The sequence below is a fragment of the Diplotaxodon limnothrissa genome, linkage group LG19 (genome assembly GCF_057381915.1).
Source record: "Diplotaxodon limnothrissa isolate DT_005_m linkage group LG19, D_limnothrissa_male_GT1.1, whole genome shotgun sequence".
Classification (NCBI taxonomy): Eukaryota; Metazoa; Chordata; class Actinopteri; order Cichliformes; family Cichlidae; genus Diplotaxodon; species Diplotaxodon limnothrissa.
In genome coordinates this window covers 2,319,463-2,346,287 of record NC_140614.1, presented here as the reverse complement: position 1 = coordinate 2,346,287, position 26,825 = coordinate 2,319,463, and the positions used below count along the sequence as shown (strand labels likewise).

The 26,825-nt window shown below is 39.4% G+C and overlaps 1 protein-coding gene across 1 annotated transcript; it reads right to left on the bottom strand.

Annotated features, from left to right (window-relative positions):
- On the bottom strand, positions 1-25,734 carry dapp1 (dual adaptor of phosphotyrosine and 3-phosphoinositides). Its single transcript, XM_085343292.1, has 9 exons — positions 25,676-25,734; positions 23,332-23,454; positions 22,420-22,553; positions 22,110-22,240; positions 21,515-21,562; positions 21,240-21,302; positions 14,317-14,402; positions 2,423-2,510; positions 1-118 (listed from the first exon to the last, which is right to left on the bottom strand). Exons 1-9 carry the CDS (start codon positions 25,732-25,734, stop codon positions 95-97), a joined length of 756 nt encoding a protein of 251 aa, XP_085199418.1. The 3' UTR covers positions 1-94.
- Between the last annotated feature and the right edge of the window lie 1,091 nt (positions 25,735-26,825).

Below are 26,825 nucleotides of genomic sequence, written 5' to 3'. Positions count from 1 at the left end.
CTTTGTCCTGTTGTTCATTATTGTGCATCCTGTTGATCTCAGTCCTTCAGTGCAGGTTGGTCTTCCTTCCATCTTGTTTCTCCAGTGACAGCCATCATCTGCCTTTTCTTATCTGGGACTGAAAAAAAAATCAAAATGAAACTAAAAAGACACAAAAATTTGAAACATTAAATGATAAGTTTATTCATTTTAAGATTACCTACAAATTTAGCTTGTTGGCTAACACTTTATACCCAACACTGTATAATAATGACAAACTATTAAGGGATTAAGCATTAGTACAGTATCAGTAAGTGCTTAATTCATTGTTTAAAAAACATTACTCCTCAGTATGTAATTTATAAATGTTTATGTTTAGGCTGTGTAAAATGCTCAGGAGACAATTCTGCACATAACAGCAGGGTGCAAGGTGCTAGCAGGCACGGCATAAATCGAATGCCATAACCAAGCAGCCAGCATAGTGTACAGGGACATCTGTGCTGAGTACGGTTTGCAAGTACCAAGGTCAAAATGAGACACGCCCCCTAGAGTGGTTTAAAATGACCGAGCTAATATCCTGTGGGACTTGCAGGCAGGCAGGCAGGCAGGCAGGCAGGCAGGCAGGCAGGCAGGCAGGCAGGCAGATAGATAGATAGATAGATAGAATTTCACCATAAACTGACCATGACCAGGGGCTCCCACAAGATTTCAGTCAGAGAAGTGAAAAGAATGATCAGAAAAGTTGTCCAAGAACAAGGAGAGCTACAGAAAGAATTGGAATCAAAGAAAACAATAAGCAATGCACTCAATGCATATGACTCCATACTGAAGACATGTTGAAGCTTTCATCACTCACAAAGGCTTTTGTCCAAAGTATTAAATATATTTCAGTAAATGTGCTCAATGTTTCCCTGTGATGTTTTCTAAATATTACACATAATTTGATTTGTGGATATCTATGGTTGATTTTTTTGCATGTGTGGAATGGATTGGTTATTACTGACATCTGGTGAGAATGTCATGTCAAAAGCACCTTTAGAAATATGTTTATTTTGAAAGTTGGTGACGTGCTTATTTAACCCACTGTATCAATGTACATCTAAATTGTTTGTTAATTACTTCTAAACAATACCATGAACAAGTTATAAACGATTCTAATCAAGAATCAACTTTTATATCTGTATTTATAAATTACGTACCAAGGAGCTTTTCAAAGGATAGACTTAGTACTTAATAATCTCTTACTTATGCTTAACAGCGTGTCAATATTATAAAATCTTACCACTTGTTTAAACTTTCCAGTATGTTGTGAAAAACGTTTTCACAGGATTGTGTAGAGTCCTGTGTAAAAGACCATGTGATTCAGTAGCTTATTGAACCACCGTTAGCAGCAATACTCTGAAATAATAAGAGTATTCTTCATTTTTCAAAGGACCACATAGCGTTTTACATAACTTTCTTTTCATATGACTGTACGCTCCGGCAAACACTCCAGAAATACTTTCCCCCTCTGAACTCATGTTACGTTATGAATAGTTGTCTCCTTTTTAATATATATGCAGATACACCCTGCATCTCTACATGTATGGAACTTTCATAGTATTTTATAAATAGTCAGTTAAGAGTATATATTCAAAGTGTGGTTTAATATATTTTGTCATAATTAAAACAACCATGACAAAAGGGGATAATCAACTTACCAACACTGACACTACACACAAATGTCCACAAATAGTGAATACATTATGAACAAAACAGCAGTAGCAGTAAATTCTCCCAAACAGTGAGGCAACAACAGCAATATAACAGTAATTATCAGTGTTTGTTGGCTCTGTTAAATGGACCAATATGAAAAATAGAAAAGGAAACAACGGCTTTTCACCAGGTTTTGAAGCCTGGGTTGTGCAACTAAGACAGATTAGTCTGTCACTGGTACACTGCTTCAGGGGAATTTTGCAACCACAGTGCTTGAACCGTTTGAAAAACATTCACTGGTAACTGGCTGTAATGCTCTTCTTTATGATGAGAGAGATATAGTTAAGGTATTTTCTAGTAATACTAGTAGTACCAGGATTGTTCCTTATTTTTTGTCTGGTATAAAAACCCTTTCTTGCATTTAACAGATCACTGTGCAATCGTCTCAAGGCTATTTAAATAACTTGGAGTTGAAGAAATGTTGAGTTTGTCAGTAATAAGGAAGTGGCCTAATGTTACACAAGCTATTACAACACTTCACACAATGCTGGTACCGCTTAAAGTACAAATCCTCCTTCAGAGCCAATTCCACTGAGCCGTGACCTAAGCCTTATAAATATTAATGTTCCCTCAACATGTTGAACCTTCTACTGCAATATCCCATTTTCAGAAAATGTTTGATTTTAATTATTTTAGTTGATGACAAAAACATTCCTTCATGTAAAACATCCAGTTTGGACAAACTCACCAGTTTCCACCTCAACATCTTGATCCACTCATCTGCCTCCACACCCGTCTTAGCGCAAAGGTAAAATGTTCGATCTGGAAACACGAGACTGTGGACACAGAGAGCAGAAGGATGAGTTTTACAACATCCTGTATTCTGACGTTTGTGACTGTGTACGTGTGTGTGTGTGTGTGTGTTTGTGCATGTACATGTAAGAAAAAACATCCATCCATCTTCTTCTGTCTGTTGAGGGGTCCCATTCAACTGACTGACTCACTATCTTACAGTAAAAAAGACCTGTAGGGCCAGATTTACTACAATGGATGAACTAGGATGAAGTAAAAGACCAGGCACTTTATATAACTAATTCATTCACACATGCACTTTTTCTAAGCTGTTAAGCGCTTACTATCTAGCATTCATACACCAAACTGGAAGAGGATTGAACCACCAACCTTCCAGTTGGTAGCTGACCTGCTCCCCCACCTGAGCTACAGCCACACCAAATGTAAATACATTCATTCACAATGCAACCCAACAACAGCAGTGCAAGTCAGTGTAACGTTACAAACAAGCAGGCCTGCTGAAGGTATAAAAATGTGTAGCGATACAGTTGCAGCTTAAAACTTGTAACGTGCTTATTTTAAGTGTGATTGGTGCTGCTATTCTCCCCCTGAAGGGAGTATGTACTCAGCTGTGTCTGTTTGCAGGACTAGCATCCACAGTTTTCAAGATATGTTCAATTTTGTGTGGTGGTCGATACGAATAACAGTTCGAGCTGATTTAATTTTGGTGAAAAGTAAAAGTAAAGTCAAGTAAAAGTTAAGGTTCAGGGTTGTGCTCTATGAGTCTTGTAGTTTTTTTTTGTTGTTGTTTGTTTATTTTTTGCTAGAGCTGGAGCAGCACAAGCCACATATTTGGATCTGGATTTTTAAAGTTACAGTGCATCATTATTGCAACCTTTGTAACTATCCAGCTTCAAAAGGTACACTGAAATGATCGCATTCCATTCAGCCAAAGAAGTGTGTCTACTAAACAAATTAATGCAACAAATGTTTCAGGAAAATGGTCAAATTAATGGACCAAAGATGTGCTGTTGGCTTGCCCAATTATTTTTCCACAATGGCCTTTGTGGCAAACAAAGTTTTGCAGGGGGAAAACAGAGAGGTCTCACAGCTGCTGAGCACTTTGCAACAAATTTGTAATTTTTTTCATATCCATCATAAAATTTGGCTTGTAATGTTCAGGTTACTTTATTTGTCCCGATAGGCTGATTTGTTCTGCAGTCATGAGTCATCCATTCTCACATGCACACTGTCAGTACGACCATAACAGACAACAAATGAAGCTTATGCATAACTTCAATCATTTTGATTTCAGGAAGCATTATCTTTCGACCCCATCACAATCCCAAACCGTGAAGCTCTCCTGTGTAATAGCTGGAGTAAAAGTTCCTGCATTGCATTCTGTGAGGCCTGCAGTCTATTCTCCTCTCAGCAATTCTTGTTGCCAGCATTCAGCTTCAGTGCTGTGCAATCTTAAGAGTTGTTAAAAACCTGTCTGGAAGTTCTCATTATATATACCACCTTGGGAGCGCTGTCTCCTCAAACTGGCCTATGTTTTCATTGGCCGCTGCAAAATCGCTCTCTCCCTGGGCCACTCTTACTTCCACAACTTCAAATGCATCAAGTCCAATTTCAGTTACTAGAATTGCTACTGTTGTGATTTTTAGGGGAAAAAAAAGTTCTCAAATCCTATGATTTACTATGCAACAGCATCACAAACAGCAGACAACAGGAAACAACAGCGAACAAGCTGTTAATCGTGACAAAGAAGACAAGGAGATCGAGGTTTTAAATACACACAAGATAATGAAGGAAGGGGGAACAAACACAGCTGAAACTAATAATGGTGGATGAGAGAGACGAAGTATAACTAAAAACAAAACACAAGTGTCAAAAACCACCCCAAAAAACATGGGAAGTAACATAAACATGAAAATATCTGACCCAGAGATGGGAACCTAATAAAGAATGGGGACAGAAAAGGGAACTAAGGTTATCTGTAACTAAAAAAAAAAGAGCTGAGGGGATAAAGAACAAAACAATAAGGAACCAATAAAAGGAGTGAAGGATTAACAGAAACTACAATTCAGTTCAATTCAGTTTTATTTGTGTAGTGCCAAATCACAACAACAGCTGCTTCAAGGAACTTTACATTCTAAGCGATTTGGCAATAGTGGGAAGAAAAACTCCCTTTTTTTTCTTTTTTTTTTTTTAAAGTTTTTATTTTCATTTTTTAAATTGAAAACAAACAACAAACAAACAGAAACAAACAATAAAAGACATTCACAGTTATGGGACAGAGTAGGTATCATCAACTAGCCAAAGCTTGACTGGCCATTATGACCAAAAAAAAAATAAAAAATTCTCAGGAACACACTCTAGTATCTTTATCTTTCAAACATAGCCTCAACCATCTGAGGACCGAGCACAGAAAATACGGGCGTATTAATAATAATAATAAAAATAATAATTATAATAGTAACAGTATTGATAATTACAGAAATTTAAAACAAAACAAAATAAATAAATAAATAAATAAAAAATAATAATAATAATTTTTAAAAAAGGAAGAAAAAAAAAAAGAAAAAAAGAAAAACATATCGTGTGAACCCCTCCCACCATCCCCCCACCCCTTTACCCCTGTATGGCTCTCAACTTCATCACATTCGTGTATCCAAACAGCCCATATTTACACCCGTCTATACACAAGAATCAGCACAACATTCAAGAATTCTGATCAGAAGGGCCTAACCAAGGATCAATTCAGGGTAAACCCAGAGGAATTTACGTCATCTCTATATTCTGTCAAGTCCAAAGACGGTAATACTGAAAGAAATGGTCCCCAAATTTTTTTAAAGGTTCGGTATTTCCCTTTTATACTATGCGAAATCTTCTCAGGTGTACAGTAGGATGCTAACTCATTAATCCAATATCTCAGTGTTGGAGAGTTTTCAGATTTCCAATGTGTCAGAATACATTTTTTAACTGCAGTACTCGCAAGTAAAATAAAATATTTCTTGTGGTAATCCACATTTATAGAATCTATGTCACCTAAAATCCATAGTTTTGGGTCCATTTCGACTTGGATCCCAATTACCCTTGAAATTATTTCAGTAGTCCGTCTCCAGAACTCCTCTATTACTGGGCAATTCCACAGCATATGAAGGAGATCACCATCTATCACCTTACATCTCAAACATTTGGGAGAGTAATTAATATCAATTTTATGTAATCTGTAAGGTGTATAATATGTCCTGTGGAATATATTAAATTGCATTTGTCTATGATTTGTAGAAATTAACATGGTCTGTGCCTGTTCCATTAGATGGTACCATTCTACCTCTTCATAAACATAGCCCAGATCTGCCTCCCATTTTCTTTTCAGTGACGTTTTGTTGTAGTCAGGTAATTTTTCATTAATAATAGTGTATATTGAAGATACTATTCCTTTTATTGACTTCCATGGTTTGGTGCAAAGATGCGTTTCAAAAGGACTTTCTTTAGGAATCTCAGGGAATGTTCCTTTGGTTTTTTCTTTGATCCAGTCTCTTATTTGTAGAAATTTAAAAAAAATTTGGTCTGGAAGTTTAAATTTTTCCTTTAGTTGTTGGAAGTCAATAAATGTATCATTATTGTATAGATCGGCAACAGTTCGAATATTTCTATCCTTCCATCCCCGCAACATGGAGTCGGAAATATGATGTGAGAGATCAGGATTGCCCCATAGGGGTGTCCTTCTAAGAAAAGAAATATTTATTTTTAGAAGTGAGTGGGATTCCTGCCAGGCACGGAAGGTGTTTAATATTATCGAGTTATTTGTGAGCTTAGATAAACATTTTTTCGTACCTAGAAATGGGACGTCTTTTAATGATATGGGATTCACCTCATATTGTTCTATTGGAACCCATCGAACCTCACTCCTCTCTGCATGTAACCAGATCAAAATTGATCGGTATTGGGAGGCCAGATAATAATTCCTAAAGTTTGGTAGGTTGAGTCCTCCCCTTGAATAAGGGGCCTGTAATGAGGAGAGTTTAACTCTTGGGTTTTTCTTTTGCCATATGAAGGAGGTTATAAGTTTATTTAATTCTTTGAAGAAACTTTTAGGAACATTTATAGGGAGACACTGAAATAAATAGGTAAACTTAGGCAAAATGTTCATTTTAACAACATTAATTCTCCCTATGAGGGATAATGGAAAATCCATCCATCTCTGTGTATTAAGTTTAGTTTGCTCCAACAGTTTAATATAATGTAGTTTGAATATTTTATCCTCAGATTTACCAATTTGTATGCCCAAATATGTAAATCCATTATTACACCACTGTAGTGGATCTGTAAGAGCTCTAACACGATTATCTTGTATATTTAATGACATAATCTCACTTTTGGTATAATTTAACTTGTATCCTGAAGCCGCACTATATTCTTTAAGACAATTCATTAATGAGGGAATTGACTTGAGAGGGTCCGTTATATATAGTAGGAGGTCATCTGCATATAGGGAAAGTTTATGTTCACTTGTACCGAATTTGATTCCAGATATAGCAACATTAGTACGAATGGCCACTGCTAGTGGCTCGATCGCAATCGCAAAGAGCAAGGGAGAACTTGGACAGCCTTGTCTACAGCCTCTGGTTAAGGAGAGGGTGTCAGAAAGCACATTATTTGTTATAATATTGGCTTTGGGGGCGTTAAAAAGTATCCTAACATAGCGGGTGATCTTTTCTCCGAAGCCCATGGCTTCCATTGTCTGAAATAGAAAGTTTGGTTCAATCCTGTCAAATGCTTTATTAGCGTCCATGGAAATTATTAGCAATGGTTCTTGATTTTTTTGAGCGGCATTCAATATGTGGAGCAGGCGCCGCACATTATCTGCTCCCTGTCTGTTTTTAATGAAGCCTGTTTGATCGGCATTTATTATCTTAGGCATAATGTCCTCCAATCTATGTGCAATTATTTTAGATAATATTTTATAATCTGCGTTTAAAAGGCTAAGTGGTCTATAAGAGTCACATCTCTGTTTGTCCTTGCCCGGCTTTGGCAATAATGTAATTGTTGCATTTTCCAGTGATTCCGGTAATTTGTTATTTTCTAAGGCTTCTTTAATCATATTTGTAAGTGGTGTCAATAATTTATTAGAAAAGGCCTTATAGTAATCAGCTGAGAATCCATCTGGTCCAGGGGTCTTATTATTTTGTAAACACTTGAGGGCTCGAAGAACCTCCATCTCCGTTATATCTACATCAAGCAGTTCTTTGTCCTCATTATGTAATTTAGGAAGGGTTATTCCATCTATGAATCTTTTTGCAGCAGTACCATCGACCCCTTGCTCAGATTTATACAGATCTTCATAAAACCGTTTAAACTCTGCATTTATGAGTACTGATTCATCAAAAAGTTTATCATCTTCCGTTAGAATTGTCCGTATAAATTTCTCCGATGTTTCTTTCTTAATTTGCCAGGCCAGTAATTTACTTGTTTTGTTTCCAAATTCATAGTAGTGATATCTAGTTCTGGCCATAGCTGCTTCTGCTCTGTTGGTGCATAATTTATCATACTGCAACCTTGCTTTTGTTAATGTATTAAGACATTCTTCCTTTTAAAAAAAACTCCCTTTTAACAAGTGGAAACAGGTGGCAGAACCAGGCTCAGGGAGGGGCGGGGCCATCTGCTGTAACTGGTTTGGGGTTGAGGGGCCAAAGACAGAAATAAGACATGCAGTGGAAGAGAGCCAGAGATAAATAATAACTAATGATTAAATGCAGAGTGGTGTACAAACACATAGTGAGTAAGAAAGGTGAGTGAAGAAGAAACACTCAGTGCATCATGGGAATGTCTGACGTTATTAGCCATGTCTAGGTCCAAACACCGCTTCAGGTCCCAAAGTCAAACGAACACTGCGGCATCACTGAGAGTTAAAAACTGTATAAATTCTTTCATCTGTAATAAAATGATCAGCGTTGCTGCTTTACCAGGTGTAACAAGTAAGTTTAACATCCAGGCATCCATGAAAACAGGATTTATTACATTTAACAGAGTTAGAAGTTAGCTCGCTAGTTTCCACCTAAGCATGATATAGCATGTTCTGACTGAGAGATTTCTGAAAAATTAAAACGTACAGCTCTGCTATCACTTCCAACATAAATGAAGTGGGGGGCGACTGTGGCTCAGGGGATTGGGAAGCTCATCTGTAACCGGAAGGTTGCCGATTCAATCCCCCTGCTCTCTCTGTCCTGGTCGTTGTGTCGTTGGGCAAGACACTTTACCCTACTGGCCAACACCAGCAGGCCCACTCTGCAGGAGTTTGTAGAGTGGTGTGACAGCTCCAAACTTGAACTGAACGTGAGCAAAACCAAAGAGATGGTGGTGACCTTCTCCAGTAAGCAGAGGGATCTGGCTGCTTCAGTTACCACCATCATCCACGGGAAGCCAGTGGAGGGAGTTGAGGAGTACAAATACCTGGGAACCATCTTTGACAACCTCCTGAAATTCTCTGCCAACACAGAGGAGATTCTCAGGAGGTGCCACCAACGGCTATACCTCCTTACGAAACTCAACTCCTTTGGAGTCAGCACAGCCATCATGATGACTTTTTACTATCCCTTCCTGGGAAGCCTCATGACCTTCTCCCCACTCTGCTTTTTAACTCCAGCCGATAAGACCATTTCCCACACCAGAAACATAAACTACACTCTTTTTATACTGCCGACACTTTACTCACTTTTACTCACTTACAGTTATTTATTCATCTTTCAGTCACTTTAATTTTAAAACTGTGCAGTTTTGAAACTGTGTATATAATGTATATTCTGTGTGTTTATTATCTCACTCTTACTGCCTGTTTATGCCCTGTCCTTATCTTTAAAACCATGCTGCTCTGTTGTATGTTAATTGCCCCTTGGGGATAAATAAAGTCTTTCTGATTCTGATTCTGAGATAATCCATCCACAACACAAGGTTAGCAGTGTTGGTCAAGTTACTTGAGGAAAGTAATCAGTAACTAATTACTGATTACTTCCCCAAAAAAGTAATCCCGTTACTTTACTGATTACTTATTTTCAAAAGTAATTAATTACTTAGTTACTTAGTTACTTTTTAAAAACACGATTTACAACCTGAACAGGTAATAAAGCGATAGATCTTTCAGCCCAATTCTACTTTTTCTGCATAATCCATCATACAAAATGTAATCAAAGGGAAAAGTCTCTTTTTTTTAACTTGTTTTATTAGTTTTAATCTTTTAACTTTATGCATCAAGCAAAAATTTAATTATATGCAACATTCTCTGACTGGAAGAAATTAGTTTAGCATTTAAACCTATTTTCTGCACATTCCAGCACATAAAATAAAATATTTTTTGTGTTTACACTCAGTCTTTCAAATAGATGCAAGTAAAACACAGCAGAAAATAAATAAAGTCAAAGACTCAGCAGTCCTGTTGCTCTATTTTCACCTGTAAAGCAGGAGTGGGGTAGGCGGAGGTTTACCCTGGTGCAGGTGTGCCGCGGTCAGTGGAAGAATCCGCGAGTTTCTCTGTGAGGTTCCCATTACGTCGTAGCTACTCGGTGCTTGTTGGAAGTTTAGGGGTTTTTTTCGCTGTAAAAAGAAGTTTTCTTCCCACGCACAGCGGACACTAATGTTTTTGTCACTTTTTATGGAATCAAACTCAAAGTAAGGTCAGTACTTCCACGCTTTAAACGCTGCACGCTCATACTCTCTCTGCACTCGATATATGATCCATTGTTGATCTGCACACAGCTGTTGGCACGAACGTCACACTCGCTTACGTCACTGTCATGAGACATTCTCGCAAAAAAATCACGGTTTTACGGGAAAGTAACGGTAATCTAATTACCGATTTTGCAATAGTAATCCCTTACTTTACTCGTTACTTGAAAAAGTAATCAGATTACAGTAACGCGTTACAAGTAATGCGTTACTGCCCATCTCTGAAGGTTAGTCATTAATACATAGCTGCATGGGCTGGGCTGTAGTTACATCGTATTGTTTTAAAAACTGAGCTTTAAAATCAATAGCAGTAATAAAAACTGAGAGAAGCCGACAGTGATCACTGGCTGTTTTTAGGGGCTTGTTCGCATTAATTAGAACAAGATACAAAGCATTAAAACATGTTAAAAAAAAACAAAATCCAACAGCCTTATTAAACGCAGAGTAGTTTGGACCCCGAAGCAGGGTTCACCACGTCATCACTTAACCTCCTAGGACCTGGCGTCCACATATGTGGACATCACATTTCGGGTTGTCTAGACCAAAATACAAAATTTTGCTCTACAAGGGCCTGATATCCATTTATGAGGACATTGTACTGCCTCTCTTCTATCAAAATTTAAAGCAAATGTCGTCATATGCGGATCTAATTTTTCTCAGAAACAAAAATCAGGTAAAAAAAACAATTTTACATTCATCTGGTCCCAATCAGCCCAAATGGCAAAGAGAAATTAAAAATGCATGCCATGAAAGAGTTCTGGTCTTAGGAGGTTAAAGACTGGATTTCAGCATAAAAAAGGGAGGATTCAGGGTCAGAGTAAACAACTCCATTCACACGGTCATGACATGCATATTGCTCATTATGTGGAGAAACTGTGCAAGGGAGGGCTGAAGATGGATGTTGACTCAAATGTATTAGTTTGCACGTAGACAGCTATGCAGACATAAAAAGATAACAAAACACTGAGAAGAGACCAGGGCCCTGTGCTTCGTACGTCGCTTACTACATCCAAGATCAAATGAAACATCCAAGATCAAATCATCGCGCTAACCGTGAGCTCGCTAATCCGGTTCCCCGAACACACCTGCTGTTGACGATTAGTACAGCTGGATGAAGTAATGTGCGATCACTGGGTGCCGTAAAAGGGGCTACGCATCGATAGCAGAAACAGTGATCGGCAACCCGCTGATTGGTCGGCGAAAATGGCGAAGGAGCGCGCTCGGTATTTTTCGGCAGCAGAGCAAGAACTCTTGAGTGAGGGATTTCAGGAGTTTCAGAGTTTAATTAAAACGCAAGGGAACACTGCAAAGGCTGCAAAAGCAAGGAGAGAGGGCTGGCAGAAAGTTGCTGACAAATCAAACTCGTAAGTAATCCAATAATAACAATAATAATGGAGTGGATTTATATAGCGCTTTTCAAGGCACCCAAAGCGCTTTACAATGCCACTATTCAGTCACTCTCACATTCACACACTGGTGGAGGCAGCTACGGTTGTAGCCACAGCTGCCCTGGGGCAGACTGACAGAAGCCAGGCTGCCATATTGCGCCATCGGCCCCTCTGGCCAACACCAGTAGGCGGTAGGGTAAATTTATCATATCACACCATATTATCCAATATTATATTACATTATATTATATTATAATATGTTATATTATATCCTCTTTCACATTAGAGCCACAACAGGACCCACTAGAACATGGGAACAAGTAAAAGTGAAATATAAGAATATTCTACAGAATGGTAATATTTATCACTTATATTGCTTGTCGTCTCTTGGAAAGAGACCCTGGAATACTCTGTTTGTTTGTTCATAACAGCAACCAAGAAAAGGGCAGAGCAACAAAAGACAGGTGGTGGTCCTGCACCCCCTCGTCAACAAGTTGGTTAAGTGAATAATACCCTCACGGGAATATCGATATCTATCTATGAGCACACTGTCGCGCTGAGCTAAAGGATCCTGTCTGTCCCGCAATATACGCTGAATTCTGAGGACTCTCCTTATCAATCTTGCACCTTCCGTAATGGGCTGCTCGCGTATACGGACAGGACATGGCTGCGACAGACTTCCCAAATCCACCTTCGCTTTTATAGCCGTGGTCTCTCATCTTGATTACACGAAGTAATTTACAATTACTACTCTGAAATATGAATTACATCTGTAATAATCACATACATGTAATAGAATGTTAATAGTACATTTCCCTTTTTTAGGAAATGACCTGTATGTATCTGTGTGACATCAATAAAAGGATCAAGTGCTGCATTATCTTTAGTTACATTGATAATATTTATTTATGGTGAAACAGTGGTGGAATATCGCTGTTGCTTTCGTATGAATGACGCGGACATACCTGCGTGGCCACGATCTAATCCTGTTTACATAAAGTAAACCTGCTCCCCAGCAGGTTTACGCTTACGGCTCTGTTGCTATGACAGCAAGTCCCGGATGGGCTTCGGGGAACCGAACGATCCAGGATCACGCGAAATCGTCAACAATCTAATCCAGCTAACTCACTTAGCGCGGTACGAAGCACAGGCCCCTGGACAGACTTGACACAAAAGGGTAGACACACATAATAAATACAAGAAATCAAAAGCTAGGAATATAAATCGTTAGCTTCATAGCATAATTGCCTAAGTCATTTGACTTAGGCACTTATGCTATGAAGCTAACGAAATAATGAAAAATCAGAGGCACTAGGAAAACAGAGCTCCAGATGAACTAATACAGAAAACTAATACAGCACAAGAACACAAGTCAACCTATCTTAATGATTTTAATCAAACCCAGGACTATGACACCATCCGCTGCAGGGTTTTTTGTTGTTTTTAGATCTACTGTCTCCCACTTGTCCAGTTTCTTGTTTTATTGCACACCATGCCAACATATGTTAAAATGTAGGCCAATAGAGTCTTTGGATATTGTTTATGCAAAAATATTATTTGATACTGTCAAACTATGTTGTATTTGGCATTTTTCACAGATTCAACTGAAAAAAACAGAAACACATGAGGTGTTGCTGTGACAAGCTTCAAATTCCTTGAAGGTCTTTGAGATTTAAAACTGGTTCTTTGTTGTCTTTTATGGACACTGGTTCACCCATTGACTTAGTTGAATTAGTTGCCTTTTGCTTGAGTGATTGATAGGTCCATGATAAGTGGTTAAACAAAAGAAGAAAAACACATTCACCTGAGAATGATCTGACTGAAAATGACTGAAATGGCAGCCAATGACAAACAAAAACATTGAAAGACCTCCAGAAAGCCTGGAGAACTACTCCTCAAAACCATTCACAGAAATTACGAGCAAATCTGACTGCTTGGTAATAAAATATGAAGAAAATCATGGAAAACTGAAGCTATAATATTTGGCCCCAAACATCTCAGAAACACACTCTGCATCCAAACATGGATTTCAAAACTTTGGCGTCGTATACTTCTGTGAGAAGTCATTTTTAACTAGGATCCTCTTTATAACCTTATAATACCTATTTATAAACTGAGTGTTCTCAACTGTAGATGGACAGATTTAGGACTCTTGCCTGCTAAATATTCTTTAGAAGTTATTTTGACATTTTGCTAAAACACATTAGACCCCCCCCCCCCCTTTTTTTTTTTTTTAAATAACCATGCAATAGTTTTCACTGTCACAGGTACAATTTGTGCTTTCCATTTTGGCTCAGTATCTCTTAAATCAACTTTTTAACTTGTGGTGGCTCCGAGTGTTACTGAGCCTAGCCAGCAATTTCTACTTTGCCTTGTACCTTCCATACAGAGATTTCTCCATATTTTCCTAATGTTATATTTTTATTTTGGGTTCCAGATTTTAACCAAAGTTCAAAGCTTGTAAATCCTCCAAAATGATTATTAATTATGATTATTAATAACAATATCTGAATATGAGTGTGGGTTGTGACAAAAATTCAAGTTAATAATTTGGTAAAATTATACCAAATCAGGCTGAGAGGTAAGGCAGTGAAAGTTCATGTGTTGGCCACATCTACAAAACGCTGTGTTGTGTTTCAGTTAACTTTCCAATATCCACCTTAAAGTAAATGATCACTTTCTCTTTATTCTAGTTAGGCACGTTCCTCAAATCTGTTGTTGGGTCACTTACCAAAAACAGTTGACTTTATCCTGAGAGTAGTCAAACTGGACTGCAGAGCAGGACCTCAGATCTAAGGTTCGAATGGGCTCCTCACACTGCAACAGAAAAATGATTCTACATACTTACTGTGCACATAAACAGGTAAAAAACACCTTCCCTGACATAAATGTAGCAAAGCCTTATTTTTGTAGGACAATTTTTAACTGCAGCTGCTATTTATTTTTAGCTCTTCCAGTAAAAGTCTAGCTATGTCCTCTGGCACTCATTCCAGCTCCGGATTTTCTGTACATCGAAACAGCTTTCTATGTTACATTACATCAGTAATACAGGTTACTGTGTTTGTTTACATTTTGTTACTGCTTTTTATGTTTTAATGTGTAAGTTCAATAAAGAAGATGTGTATACGCTCATCTGCCTGCATTGCTAGGTGTCGGGCAGCTTGTGTATTCTTTATATCACTAATATTTTTTAGTTGTGTGCAGCTCAGTACTGAAATATCAATTCCTCCAGTACAAGATATCTGTGTTCTAGAATAGTCTCATATTAAAATATCAATATTTTAGTTACTTGGGGAAAACTGGACTTTATCATTACCAGGAACATGGTAGAAAGTACAGTAACTATATTTTTGGAATAGTATAAACAATTTGTAGGAACTACTTCTTCTTCCGCCTGTCATAGGGATATACGAAATGTGTCACAGCTCATTCAGTTGACAATGTTGGCTGATCGTAAGCGGAGTCATGTAAACAGTGAAGATGCGTTTTGTGACACATGCAGCAAGGCCACAAACCTTGTCAAACACAATAAAAATAAATCATAACACAGAATATGATGAGTTTATGATAGGGCAAACTGAAGAGGAGAACAGGTTCTTCACTTCCATTCAGTTGTCTTAGATTTTAGCCAGGTAAGGTTCTAGAGTAGAGCATTTAAAGTGGATTTTGTCAAACCCATGTTCCGTGTTCGGCGTGTTTAGTTTTGCTTCCCGTGTGGCGTCATGTTCATTTGTGTCAGCTGTGTTCCCCGTGTGTTTCTACTTATTTCGTTACCCATATATGTATGTAAGTCTCCTTCTGTTCATGTCATCATCTGTTAACCTTCCCTTATCTCAAGTGTTCATGTATTTCCTAGTGTTCCTGGTTTTCATGTATTTAGTTTTACCAGTTTAGGTTTTTGTGACTAGTTTAGTTTTCGGCCACACTTCTTGTTATAATCTATTTCCGTTTCCATATTTCGTTTGTCTGCAATTGGGTCCACTGATCTCCACTCCACACGGTCTGCCATCGCAGATCATGACAAACTGTGCATGTAGCCGTCTCCCTAATTTCCTTCGGGATTAATAAAGTATTCTGATTCTGATTCTGATTCCAATTCATGGTAGTCTCTGTCTCCCGCTGATAATGACTTCAGCTGGGCATGAGCGAGAGGCCAGTAGTTTTTCACTGGTGGTTTGTGAGAAACAAATTGTGGATAAACCTCTGGTCTTTCACTATTAACTGAAGGGAGACCAGTGTGCGAAGTAAGTTGGTGCTGGCGCTGCTTTCACTACACAGCAGGCATTAGCAAGTAAAAGAGTTTCTGTGATTTATCATTCTAACAGACAAATTTCCTCTTGCTAACCATCTTGGCCAACATTTGTAATGTAGAAAAGGTGGAGTGTGGAAAAATTGTTGTCTTTATTTCATAAGGATGGCAACTCTGACCAGTCAACAAAAAAAAGCATTAAAAAAACAGACAAGTTGACCAGGTGCAGGCTCAGACACCACTTTCTGTTAAACATCTATGAGAAATCACTTGGTTGACTCAATAACCAGCCGTTTTACCAACACTCCACCTTCATATTTTGAATTCCCCCTATGAATACGTCTGTGAAAGTTCTCAGTCACTCAGGTCATTGTAGTCTGAGGAGCTTGGAAAGAAACTGCTCAAGCCTTTTTTTCCAGATGATTTTTATGTTATTAACATATTTTAATGTATTTCTTATCAATATATAGGTCCATGCTTCTGAATAATTAACTTTTTTCCCCCAGAGATATGGGGTCCTCCTGTAGGCCCACCACCCACAGGTGGCATCGTAGGGGTTGGGTGCAATGTGTGGTGGGTGGTGGGAACTGGGACATGAAACATGACTTCTCTGAAAGAGGTGACGTTTAGTTAAGAGAAGTGGCCTGAGATAGTGCGTGAGGTTGAGAGGTGGTGATATAGTCATGCACAACTCAATGCACAGCTTGGACTCTGGAACCAGTCTTCTGGGGAGGGATTGGACTCTGTTCCACTCTGGAGTTGCCCTTGGTGTAAGGCAGTGGGCTGGGGTGGATATCTGGGCGTCCCCTGTGGCTTGCTGCCCTTACATTGGAGTTTTTCTGGTCGACAAGAGGGTTTGTTCCATGCGCGTTTCGGTTGGGGAACGGGTCGTGACTGTCGTCTGTGAGTACCCGGCCTTCTTAGTATTGGGTGAGGTGCTTGAGGATACGCCACCGGAGACTCTATCATCCTTTAAACTGGAGGCTGTGTGTGCTTAATGTTGTCAAGCTTGTTATTCACAGGCTGCTCCTAAATACGTTTATAATAAATGGTTTGTTTTTGTGGCAAATGTAGGTGAAACGCTCGTGTTTCCATGGTAAGAATAGAGCCATGCCTTAAACCAAGCAGCAAAGCAAAGAATTTGTGTCAAGAATCTTTCATAATCAAATATTTTAAATGCTCAGTAAGTTGTTGCAACACTAGCCCATAGTGTGTGTGCCCACATTAAATGGAGACAGGCTGACAATGTACACACTGTAGGCTACCCTACGAGGGCCCCACAGTGGTGGGGCCACACATGCCCCATTCTTCACACCACTAAGGCCCAAAAGGCCCAAGCTCCACAGATCAGGGTGGTGCACAGGATGAGTGGGGAGTAGGGTCATGACATGAGAGTCATGCATCGTCAAAGACTTGGAGGAAGGTCATGTAGGACTAATGTCTAACATTGTAGTGATTATTGGTTATGTTAGTAACCTGCTCATTCACACTCAAGTTCTTCAAAATGATTCCTGATTGTGCCTACTCTTAGGTGCCCGAGTGTCAAGAGGCTTGCCTGGCCTGAGGGCTGATATCAGAGCAGGCAGGAGTGAAACTAGAAAGAGGACACATGTTTTCATGTCAGGATTTTTTGCTGGAGGGTGAACTTCCTTGAATGGACCTTCAAAGGTTGTAATTTCACAGAGTCACTGTATAGCGGAAAGAAGCTGAAGAGTTTTGACAAATGGAAATGAGAGACCAGATTGTCGAGCAGTCAGTATGGCTGCAAAACCAAGCCGAGGTCTGCTGTTGGTCTGCCCTTGGCTTCTGAGTATAATGAGACAGTAGCGATGGATCTACATAAAAAAGGAACGAAGATGTGACTGGCACACTGCGCTAGACTGGGCACTTATGGCTAAAAACAGTATGCTTAATCTACATGGTTATAGTCCATGGTGGGACTCTTGTAAGAGTACAGCAGTCAAGGTTGGGTAAAGTGGATACAGAGAGTGGAGATAAACAAATACTGCAGAGTACTACTGATGCTGACACTGACAACAAAGACTCAGTTGAAAATGATGAGACAGAAGCACCCGATGGTGAACAGAGTAAGGAAGAAGACATCACTAGTGACAGAGAAACTAACACTACAGTAACATGTCTGTGACACAGCCTTCTACATACACTGATCCTGTCTCCTCTGCAGATGTAAAGTTAAGAGCAGGACAGCTGATCACGTCACTTGATCACTTACTAGCACAGACGACAGCGTTCAACATACAGCCAGAGTATTAGGCAGAGCAGGGAAAGCCAAAGGGCAATACAAAAACGGGTATAATGTGCAATATCTTGAGCTTGATGGTAGTTAAGGTGAAAAGAAAGCTGTAGACATGTCACTTGTTGATGGTCTTTGCACTGAACCTGAAACCAGAGATGCAGATGTACTCATAACAAAAACATCTCCTTTGATGCTGCCAAACAGGAGATTTAGAACTGGCAAAGTAATGGTGTATTTGATGAAGTGAAAGACCAGGATCAAAAATGTGTGTCTACTAGATGGGTCTGTACACTCAAAGAAACTACTAATGGTGTTGTCCCAAAGGCCCGACTTGTGGCATGCGGGTTTGAAGAAGTTAATACTCAGGAACTACAAAAAGACTGTCCAACATGTGCATCTGAGTCCCTCAGACTGGTGCTAGCTGTGATATGTCAAAACAAGTGGAAAGTGAATTCAATGGACATTAAATCTGCCTTTTTGCAGGGAATGGAGCTGTCAAGAGACATTTATCTTTGCCCCCATCTAAGGCTGACAAGGACAATGTTCTATGGAAATTTAAAAGGTGTGTATATGGACTTGCAGATGCTTCACTTCATTGGTACAATAAGGTCAAAGACATTATGCTCAGCACTGGTGGTAAAATATCACAGGTTGATCCCGAGGTGTTTTATTGGCAAAAGGAACAATCTGAGATCACAGGAGTGCTTGCATGTCATGTTGATCATTTCCTTTGGGCTAGTTCAAGTCACTCTGCAACTCATGTCATTCCTGTACTGAAATCTACCTTCCTATTGGGGCGTGAAGAACATGACAGCTTCTTTTTAATGTTGGTATGGACATTTGTACAGTTAATGACGTAACGTAACCAACTTTACATTGACAACATACAACCGGTTCAGTTACAAGCAGCACAGGCTGTAAATCAATCAATCAATCAATCAATCAAGGCTTTATTCGCCACATGCAGGTTGCCCTGCAGTGAAATGGGACACCCCCCCCCCCCCCGACCTTACACACACAACACAGACATCACATGGGGATAAAGGTCGGTAGCGTTACAGAAAAACACTGAAATATACACTACAATGGGAAAGTACAAGAGGAAAAAAAGAGACCTCTACTCATGCTGGGCTCCTGGGAGGACAGTATGAGAACAGGATACAAAAAAAACTCCTCTGCACATTATGATGGTGGTTTTTCTTTAGTGCGAACAACTCATGGGAATTTCAAAGCTGTTCTTAACAGTCCGACACTGGTCTCTCAATCTCCCGTTGGAGAGCCGCGAGCTTCTCCATGATGTGATCAAACTTGCGCTCCGTGGTCTTGTCATTCGCTCAGAGGTTATTCTGAGTATTCACAGCAGCTGTAAGCTTCTCCAAGATCTTATCCATGCTGCACTCAGTGAGCCCATTCTGAGAAGTCGCGCCTCGTCCCATCGTTTCAATCCCAGCGGACAGTCTTGTGGGGGTTTGAACAGCTGGTTCCGCTCTCTTAATTCTCCAATAAGTCAGGGCCAAGCCAGCTCCGATCAGCAAGAACCCTGTTATCAGGGTTTCGAATAGGTCGATATCTTCAGCGTCCTCGATCGACAGTCCCGCCAGGCACACGATCCTCCATTTCTGCCACCCGTCCATCGTGTATCCGGCAGGGAAAGTCCCTCCAGGACACTCGGGCTCTCCCGAGCCCAGACTTCTTGTTGAGAAAAGGGTGTCAATAGCATTCAGAGACCAGTTAATCAAATCCATAATTCTCTTTTAGGTTTTAAAGAACGACAGTGAGAGACTGTTCCAGGGAAAAGTAAAAACACGAGACAAGACAAGGACATAAGAAGCTAAGCGGGGAAGATAAGGGAGAAGAGAGGAGAAAAGTGTGACCGCCTTCGCCGAGAGCCAAACGAGAAGAGGGAGAGGGAGGCTTCTTTAAGCGAAACAGAACGGGAGCAATTCAGGTCAAAATAGGACAGATTTTGTGGGTTACCAAACAAACGAGGCCAGATGTGATGTTTGACACATGCAGCCTGGCATCTAATATTAAAGATGTAACTGTGCAGTCCATTCAAGTGAACAAAGGTTTCTGTAAACCTAAGGCAGAGAAAGTAACTCTTAAGTTTCAGCACTTGGGTAACAGTGAGGATTTGGCATTGGTTGTTTTCAGTGATGCTTCTTTTGGTAACCTTCCTGATGGCTGTACTCAAGGAGGGGCATTAATCGTCCTTATGGGTAAAGGGGGAAAGTTTTGTCCTCTCTTTTGGCAGGCTAAGAAAATCAGGTGTGTGGTCAGAAGTACACTGGCAGGAGAAACTCTTGCCATGTCAGATGGAATAGACAGTGCAGTCTTCCTGGCAGCACATTTTTCTGAGCTTACAACTGGTAACACTGGTCTGAATGCTGTTCTGTTGATCTGTGTGACTGACAATCATTCCTTGTTTGATGCACTCAAGTCCACTAAGCAGGTTACAGAGAAGAGACTGGGGCTAGAAATCAGACAAACCCGTCTGAATTTGTTGGTTTGGTCAGATTCCAAATCTCAACTTGCTGATTGTCTGACAAAAAAGGGAGTTTCACCTTTAATCCTTCTACAAGCACTAGACTCTGGATACTGTGATCCTTTGTTTTTTTGCATTAAAATGCACTGTTATTTATTTTGTGTAGTTATAGTATGCTTCAGTTAAAGTGAAGCACATCTGAATTTCTTGAATGTTCATCAATGTTGACAAGTTGTTGTTTTTTGTATAGATAGATAGATAGATAGATAGATAGATAGATAGATAGATAGATAGATAGATAGATAGATAGATAGATAGATAGATAGATAGACAGATACACATATGTTTTAAACCTGTATGTTTATATCTTTATTTTACAAGAAAGAGAGAGATTGTTAACTTGTTGTTTTCTGTTATATCGCGAGAGTGCGGTAGCCTGCGGTGAATTGTGGTTTGTGTGCGTGTGCGGGAAAATGTGGTGTGGAAATGAAAAGCTTGTGTTGAGGCTACAACGTCGTGTCTTTTGAGTTTACACCAGAACCAGTTTGGAATCAGTGAGAAGATACACCAATAAGATGTACATCTTTGGACTATGAGAGGAAACATAAGCTTTCTGAAAGATGGCAGTGCTAGCCACTGCACCACTGAGCTGAGCAGACTTACCATTTTGTCTTTGAAGTATTTAAGTTCATATCTGTTGAGCGTGAACCACCTTTGCTTCCAGTTCTGCAGAAAAGATTGACAGCATATATAAAATCAAAATCAAATCAATTACTTCAATGTTACTTCATGTCAAACTCTGAAGCCATGTTTCTGAATTATTCTTGTTTCACACAGTTACATAAGATTTCTGTCTGCAACGAAACACAAACAGATTTCCTAAGTATTTGTGATGAGAATCAGTTAAGTAACTGTTCTTGCATGTCAACTGCTGTTACCTTCACAATGGCCCCTTGCTTCACCAGGAAGCCTTCCTTTGTCCCCAGCTGAAAAAATAGAAAATACATTTTAAATTGTAAACATTTCAAGAATAACTGTGGTTTATTCCAGTTTAAGCTGCATACTGTGAATAAGTCTTGGCTATATAATCTTTAAGTTAAAATAACTTGTGTGAATACCCATTACGAATAATGCAACATATTTAGATTTTATTTAGAGTAATGTGACGTACAATACAGAGTAATAGGTCACCTAGAAAATAAAAAAGGTTTATCACACCAAAAGTTGCTGTGGTCAGATAATCATTGTCCGTACATAAAGACTGAGGGAGAAATCTGAACTTATTGCAGTTGTTGCTAGTTGAATCCAAACGTGCTTATCACAACTGCAAAGCCTGATCATTTGAGCACAAAAAAGTCTCCATAATAAAAAAAGACTTTACGAATTGTTTAGGCATCATCAGAGCACACTACTTAATATTTAAACATGTGAGAGCTGCGAGCTTGTATTTATGACGAAAAAGAGCCCTTCCCACGAAATTCGTCAGATGTTGCTCACATGAGACTACATGGGTGTTTGCAATGGTTGTCGTACCGAAGGTGCATTTGCTACCAGATCATTTTCTGTGCGTCCTGTCTGTATGGCAGTGTGAACTCGCACAGATTCATAAATAGATGGCTCCTCCACACGCCATGGATACGGACTCTTCAAAACAATGAGGGTTCCTGGTTAAGAGACAAAGGTTGGTTATATGCCCGGCAAGCCGACTTTAAAACACGGAAGAAATAAAGATGGACGTACATTCCTGTTTGTCAGTATACTTCTTGGGTGTGTTTTAATGCAGTCTTTATGTGTGCATCATAGCTAGCATTACGTTTTTTGATGAAGATCATGGTCTGCATACCTGTGTCGCTGCCCAGCAGAGGTTGGTTAGCAAAGTGGTTGACAAAGTCTTGAAGGGTTGGAAACTCATTAAAACCAAACACATAGCCATTGCTATTTCGTGTCACCTGAAAATGCTTCACTGAATCCTTTGCCCTATGTCAAATGACAAACAGCATAAATGTTTCACTTTAAAAGTCATTCACAAGTAGAAGTACACTAACCACAGACCTGCAGATATTTAGCTTCAAAATTTAGCAAGTACGTGTTTCCTTTCTTCATCATTGTTAAGATTCACATACTTGCTTTTAACAAAGTGTTTCTAGGTGGTTCACTATCACCTCTCTGTCTTTCTCCCCACACACATGTGTGTGTATTTATATCCTTGTGGGGACATCTCATTGACATAATGCTTTCCTTAGCTGCTTACCCTAACCCTAACCATCAAAAATGAATGCCTAACCCTGACCCTTACTCTAAATCTAACCATAACCTAATTGTAACCCTGACACTAAAACCACATTTTGAGTCTCAGAAATGCCTTCAAACTCGTGGGGACCTGGATTTTGGTCTCCATGGGGGCTGTTTGTCCCCACAAGTACAGTAAACTACCAATTTTTGGTCCCCATGAAGATGTTAATACCCGTCCACACACACGCTTTGTGTGACTAATACTAGAATACTTGGTGAAAACTGCAATGAAAAACTTAAACCTTTAACCTCGACATTAAGGGGATCTGGTGACTCTGTTATTACTAAACACACCAGTGAGAAACCAAACTGTGCAAGACAAGACATGGGGAGCAAGGCGAATTTAACTAAAAGTAAAAAATAAAGCTATAATCAGGTACGATAACTCTGCATCTGTTGTGACATCATTGTTTTGTCACTGTTACGGTTCCAAACCCATGGTGCACTTCCCTCGTTCACTCACCTAACGGACAGGGCGAAGCAGTCTGATCCCTCATTACTGTTTCTCAGGAGGTAACTTCCATCCGTCCCATTGGACAAGAGAAGGGCCTCTGCAGCATGGCGAGACAGGTCATAGTGGTACCACCTTCAAGGCAATAGTAATATGATTTTTTTTATTTTTAAAATCTAATAAAACCATTGTTAGATAAATGATATGAAAGGTCTAATTTTTATCTACATTTTGACACACGGCCCATCTTTTAGCTACAGTTCATTCTGTGTCAAATTGATTTCTAATATTTCAACAGAAACAACAGCAGTCTTTATACAACAGCATGGACAAATCACAGTAATCATCTGAGCTTGTGCTCAATTTACAAAGACTTGGAAAAACTTATTTGGCACCTAAAGCTGCTTGCTCAGTGTTACATGCTGAAACTTTTACATACAACACTGTACAGCAATGTTATTTCTCCATTTCACAACCATAAGCGACATTGGTGAGTGTTAAAATGTGACGATTTTGGACAACGACTTTAACAGAGAGTGAAGCTGGAATTAATCCTGGTCTAAAAAATGCAGATTTAAATAATCTGCCGTGGGCTTCATCTAATGTTTTTCCTGAAGACCAGGTCTGAATGAAAATGCTGACTTTTATAAGGAAAGTGTACTGCTGGGACTTCTGTCTCATATGCAGAACCTGTATGCTTTTTACACTGTTGTGCAAAATTACGTGAAAGAACAGGCTTATGTTATGATTCAAGGTCATCTCTGCAGTACTGTGAACCTCAGACTGTATGGAAATATAAAGGGAACTGGTAAAAGGATGTGAAAGTTCTTAATTTGCATTAAAAGTTGCTGGGACTGTTTAAAAATATCACTGAAGGCAACAGTTCAAGAAAAACCGCTAGATTCAAAAGGTTCTGATCATATTTTAAAACCAGCTGCAGAATTATCCGTTTAAATTCCACACTGAACATTAAGTTTTTCTATTTCTTGTTTGCAGAGTGGCAGTCCTGAGTTTAAATGCACCATCTGGCCGGAGCCTTTCTGTGTGGAGTTTGCATGTTCTCTCTGGGTACTCTGGCTTCCTCCCACAGTCTAAAGATGTGTGATAGTGTGGTTAAATGTTAAAGGGCGTTTAAGTGAATGTCTGTTTCTCTATGGTAGCCATCTGCCTCCCTGACAAGGATAAGTGGAAGAGAATGGATGGATGGATGTTTGCAGCGTTATTGAGGTATCATATACGACTGTTCCAGAAACTCCATGCTGACTTTATTCAGTGCATTTATAGTAAGACCTCGTTTGTCAGAGCAGTCTGTGGATACATCCTGAGGATTGTGGATTTGGAATTTGTTGCGTTTACAGAAAGCTTCTCTAACAATTCGTGAAATATATAAGCACACTAAAAGTTCAGTCACCATGTGTGCAGCATCCTGTGGTTTAACATTATATTTGTCCTTCCTCAAAAAAAACAAAGTATCAACAACGTTAGAACATACCATCGGTATGATAGAGTCACAAGTTATTAGGCCAGTATGATCGTAACAGTTAAATACCAGCTGCGTGTTTTCGGAGTTGAGTCTCGGGCGCAGTTTTGTTCTGTGCGGCTTTAAATCGAAGCGATTTTGTCGGCACCCGACTTCCGTAAATCAAACAAACAAACAAACAAACAAACAAACAAACAAACTGCTTTAAGGAGCGGAACGGGCAGTCCTCGACATCTCTGAAACGCGCCATGGCGCTTCTTTTGGAATTGTAAATATTGTCCTGAGTGGGTCTGATATGTGCAGGAGGGACCAGAACACAACAGAAAACTCCACAAAACATTACACGGAGAGAATTTATAGCTGAGCGAAGTGTTAATAGGCTGCACAGTGAGTCGGTACTGGAACTTGTTTTCGGCATGTTACAACTGACAATATTCCCCTCGTGCAAAGTAAATTAGAAGTGTACACATAACTTACGTAACAACCTGTTAACACGGAACTCAGCTGTTTAATTTTTGCTTTTAGAAAACGTTATATGATAATCATTTATGTTAGTAAGTTACAATTCTTGTAGATTTCAGTTTCACACCGTTTCACAAAACACTGATTTAAGAAGCACATCCTGTCATTCCTAAATACACAGCACAAGACAGAGACGATGAAACATGTCACAATATATGGTCTAAAGATAAACGAGTTAGCTCTTTGTAAAAGGACTTTACCGTGTAACAACAGTGGTATAAAGCTATGGTCTTGCTTTTTATCCTGCTCATCAAATTGGTGCGCGCTGGTGAAGAATCGCGTAAAGTATCGCTTTTAGCAGCTTAATGTTTTCCAACAGGTGAAAGGTGTTTATAATTCCTAACCTGGCCTTACCCAAGACTCGCTAACTCGTCACTCAAGTCCTCGAAAGATGCATCACTGAAAGAACTCATCTCTCCAGCAGATTTCAGTTAACCTTAGTTCGGTGTTGGTCTAACTAGTGGAGCGGCCAAATAGAGAAGTAAAAACTGCTCAGCTCAGTCACGCCTACAGGAAATACACACGCTCACCAACCGCTGAATTAGGCACACGAGATACTCCGACACCGTGCAGCTGCCGCAGATTTGTCACCTGCACATCCAAGATGGAATCTGCTGTTCCACCCACATCCCAAAAGTGCGTTAATGGTTTGAGGTCTGGCGATTGTGGAACCCCCATTTGCGTTTAGTGAACTCACTGCCTTGTTCAAGAAATCAGTTTGAGATAGTCTGAAGAACACTTAACTATACAGCATCTAACACTTTACGAGATAATTATAATATAAATTGGGAAGCTGAAACACTTAAATACTTGGGAATAATTCTAACTAAGAATATTTCTAATCTATCACAAGTAAAGTATGGTCCCATAAAATTTGATTTAGATAGGTGGAATCTGGTGCCTTTCTTAAATTTAAATTCAAGGATATTAGCAGTGAAAATGAACGTACTCCCAAGACTCCTCTATTTATTTAGAACTTTGCCTGTTGAAGTAAGTCAAACACAGTTTGGGGAATGGGACAAATGGATTTCGCGCTTTATTTGGCATGGGAAAAAAACAAGAATTAAATTTAGATCTTTACAGTTAAGCAAGGCAAAAAGGGGGGGCAACGCTCGCATGCTTACAATACTACTATTATGCATCTCAGGTCATCCCCCTGCTGCAATGGTGTAACCCGAATTTGAAAGCTAAGTGGAAATCCATAGAATTCAATACAACCCCTAAATTCCAACTACGAGCCTCAATTGCGGATAAAAAAAATTGGCAGACCGTTTAGAAGATAAAGGACCATGGATTAGCCACACTTTAAAAATATGGAATAAAGTGACTAAAATATGTGGTAGTGAACGAATACTAAAAGTATTTAGATGGTGTGCTTATGACACAGATTTTAAACCAAATGAAAGTGATAATAGATTTCAGTCCTGGATAGAGAGTGGACTAACAACATTCCATTCCTTCACACATAAAGGGACACTACAGAGTTTCCAGTCTTTACAAATAA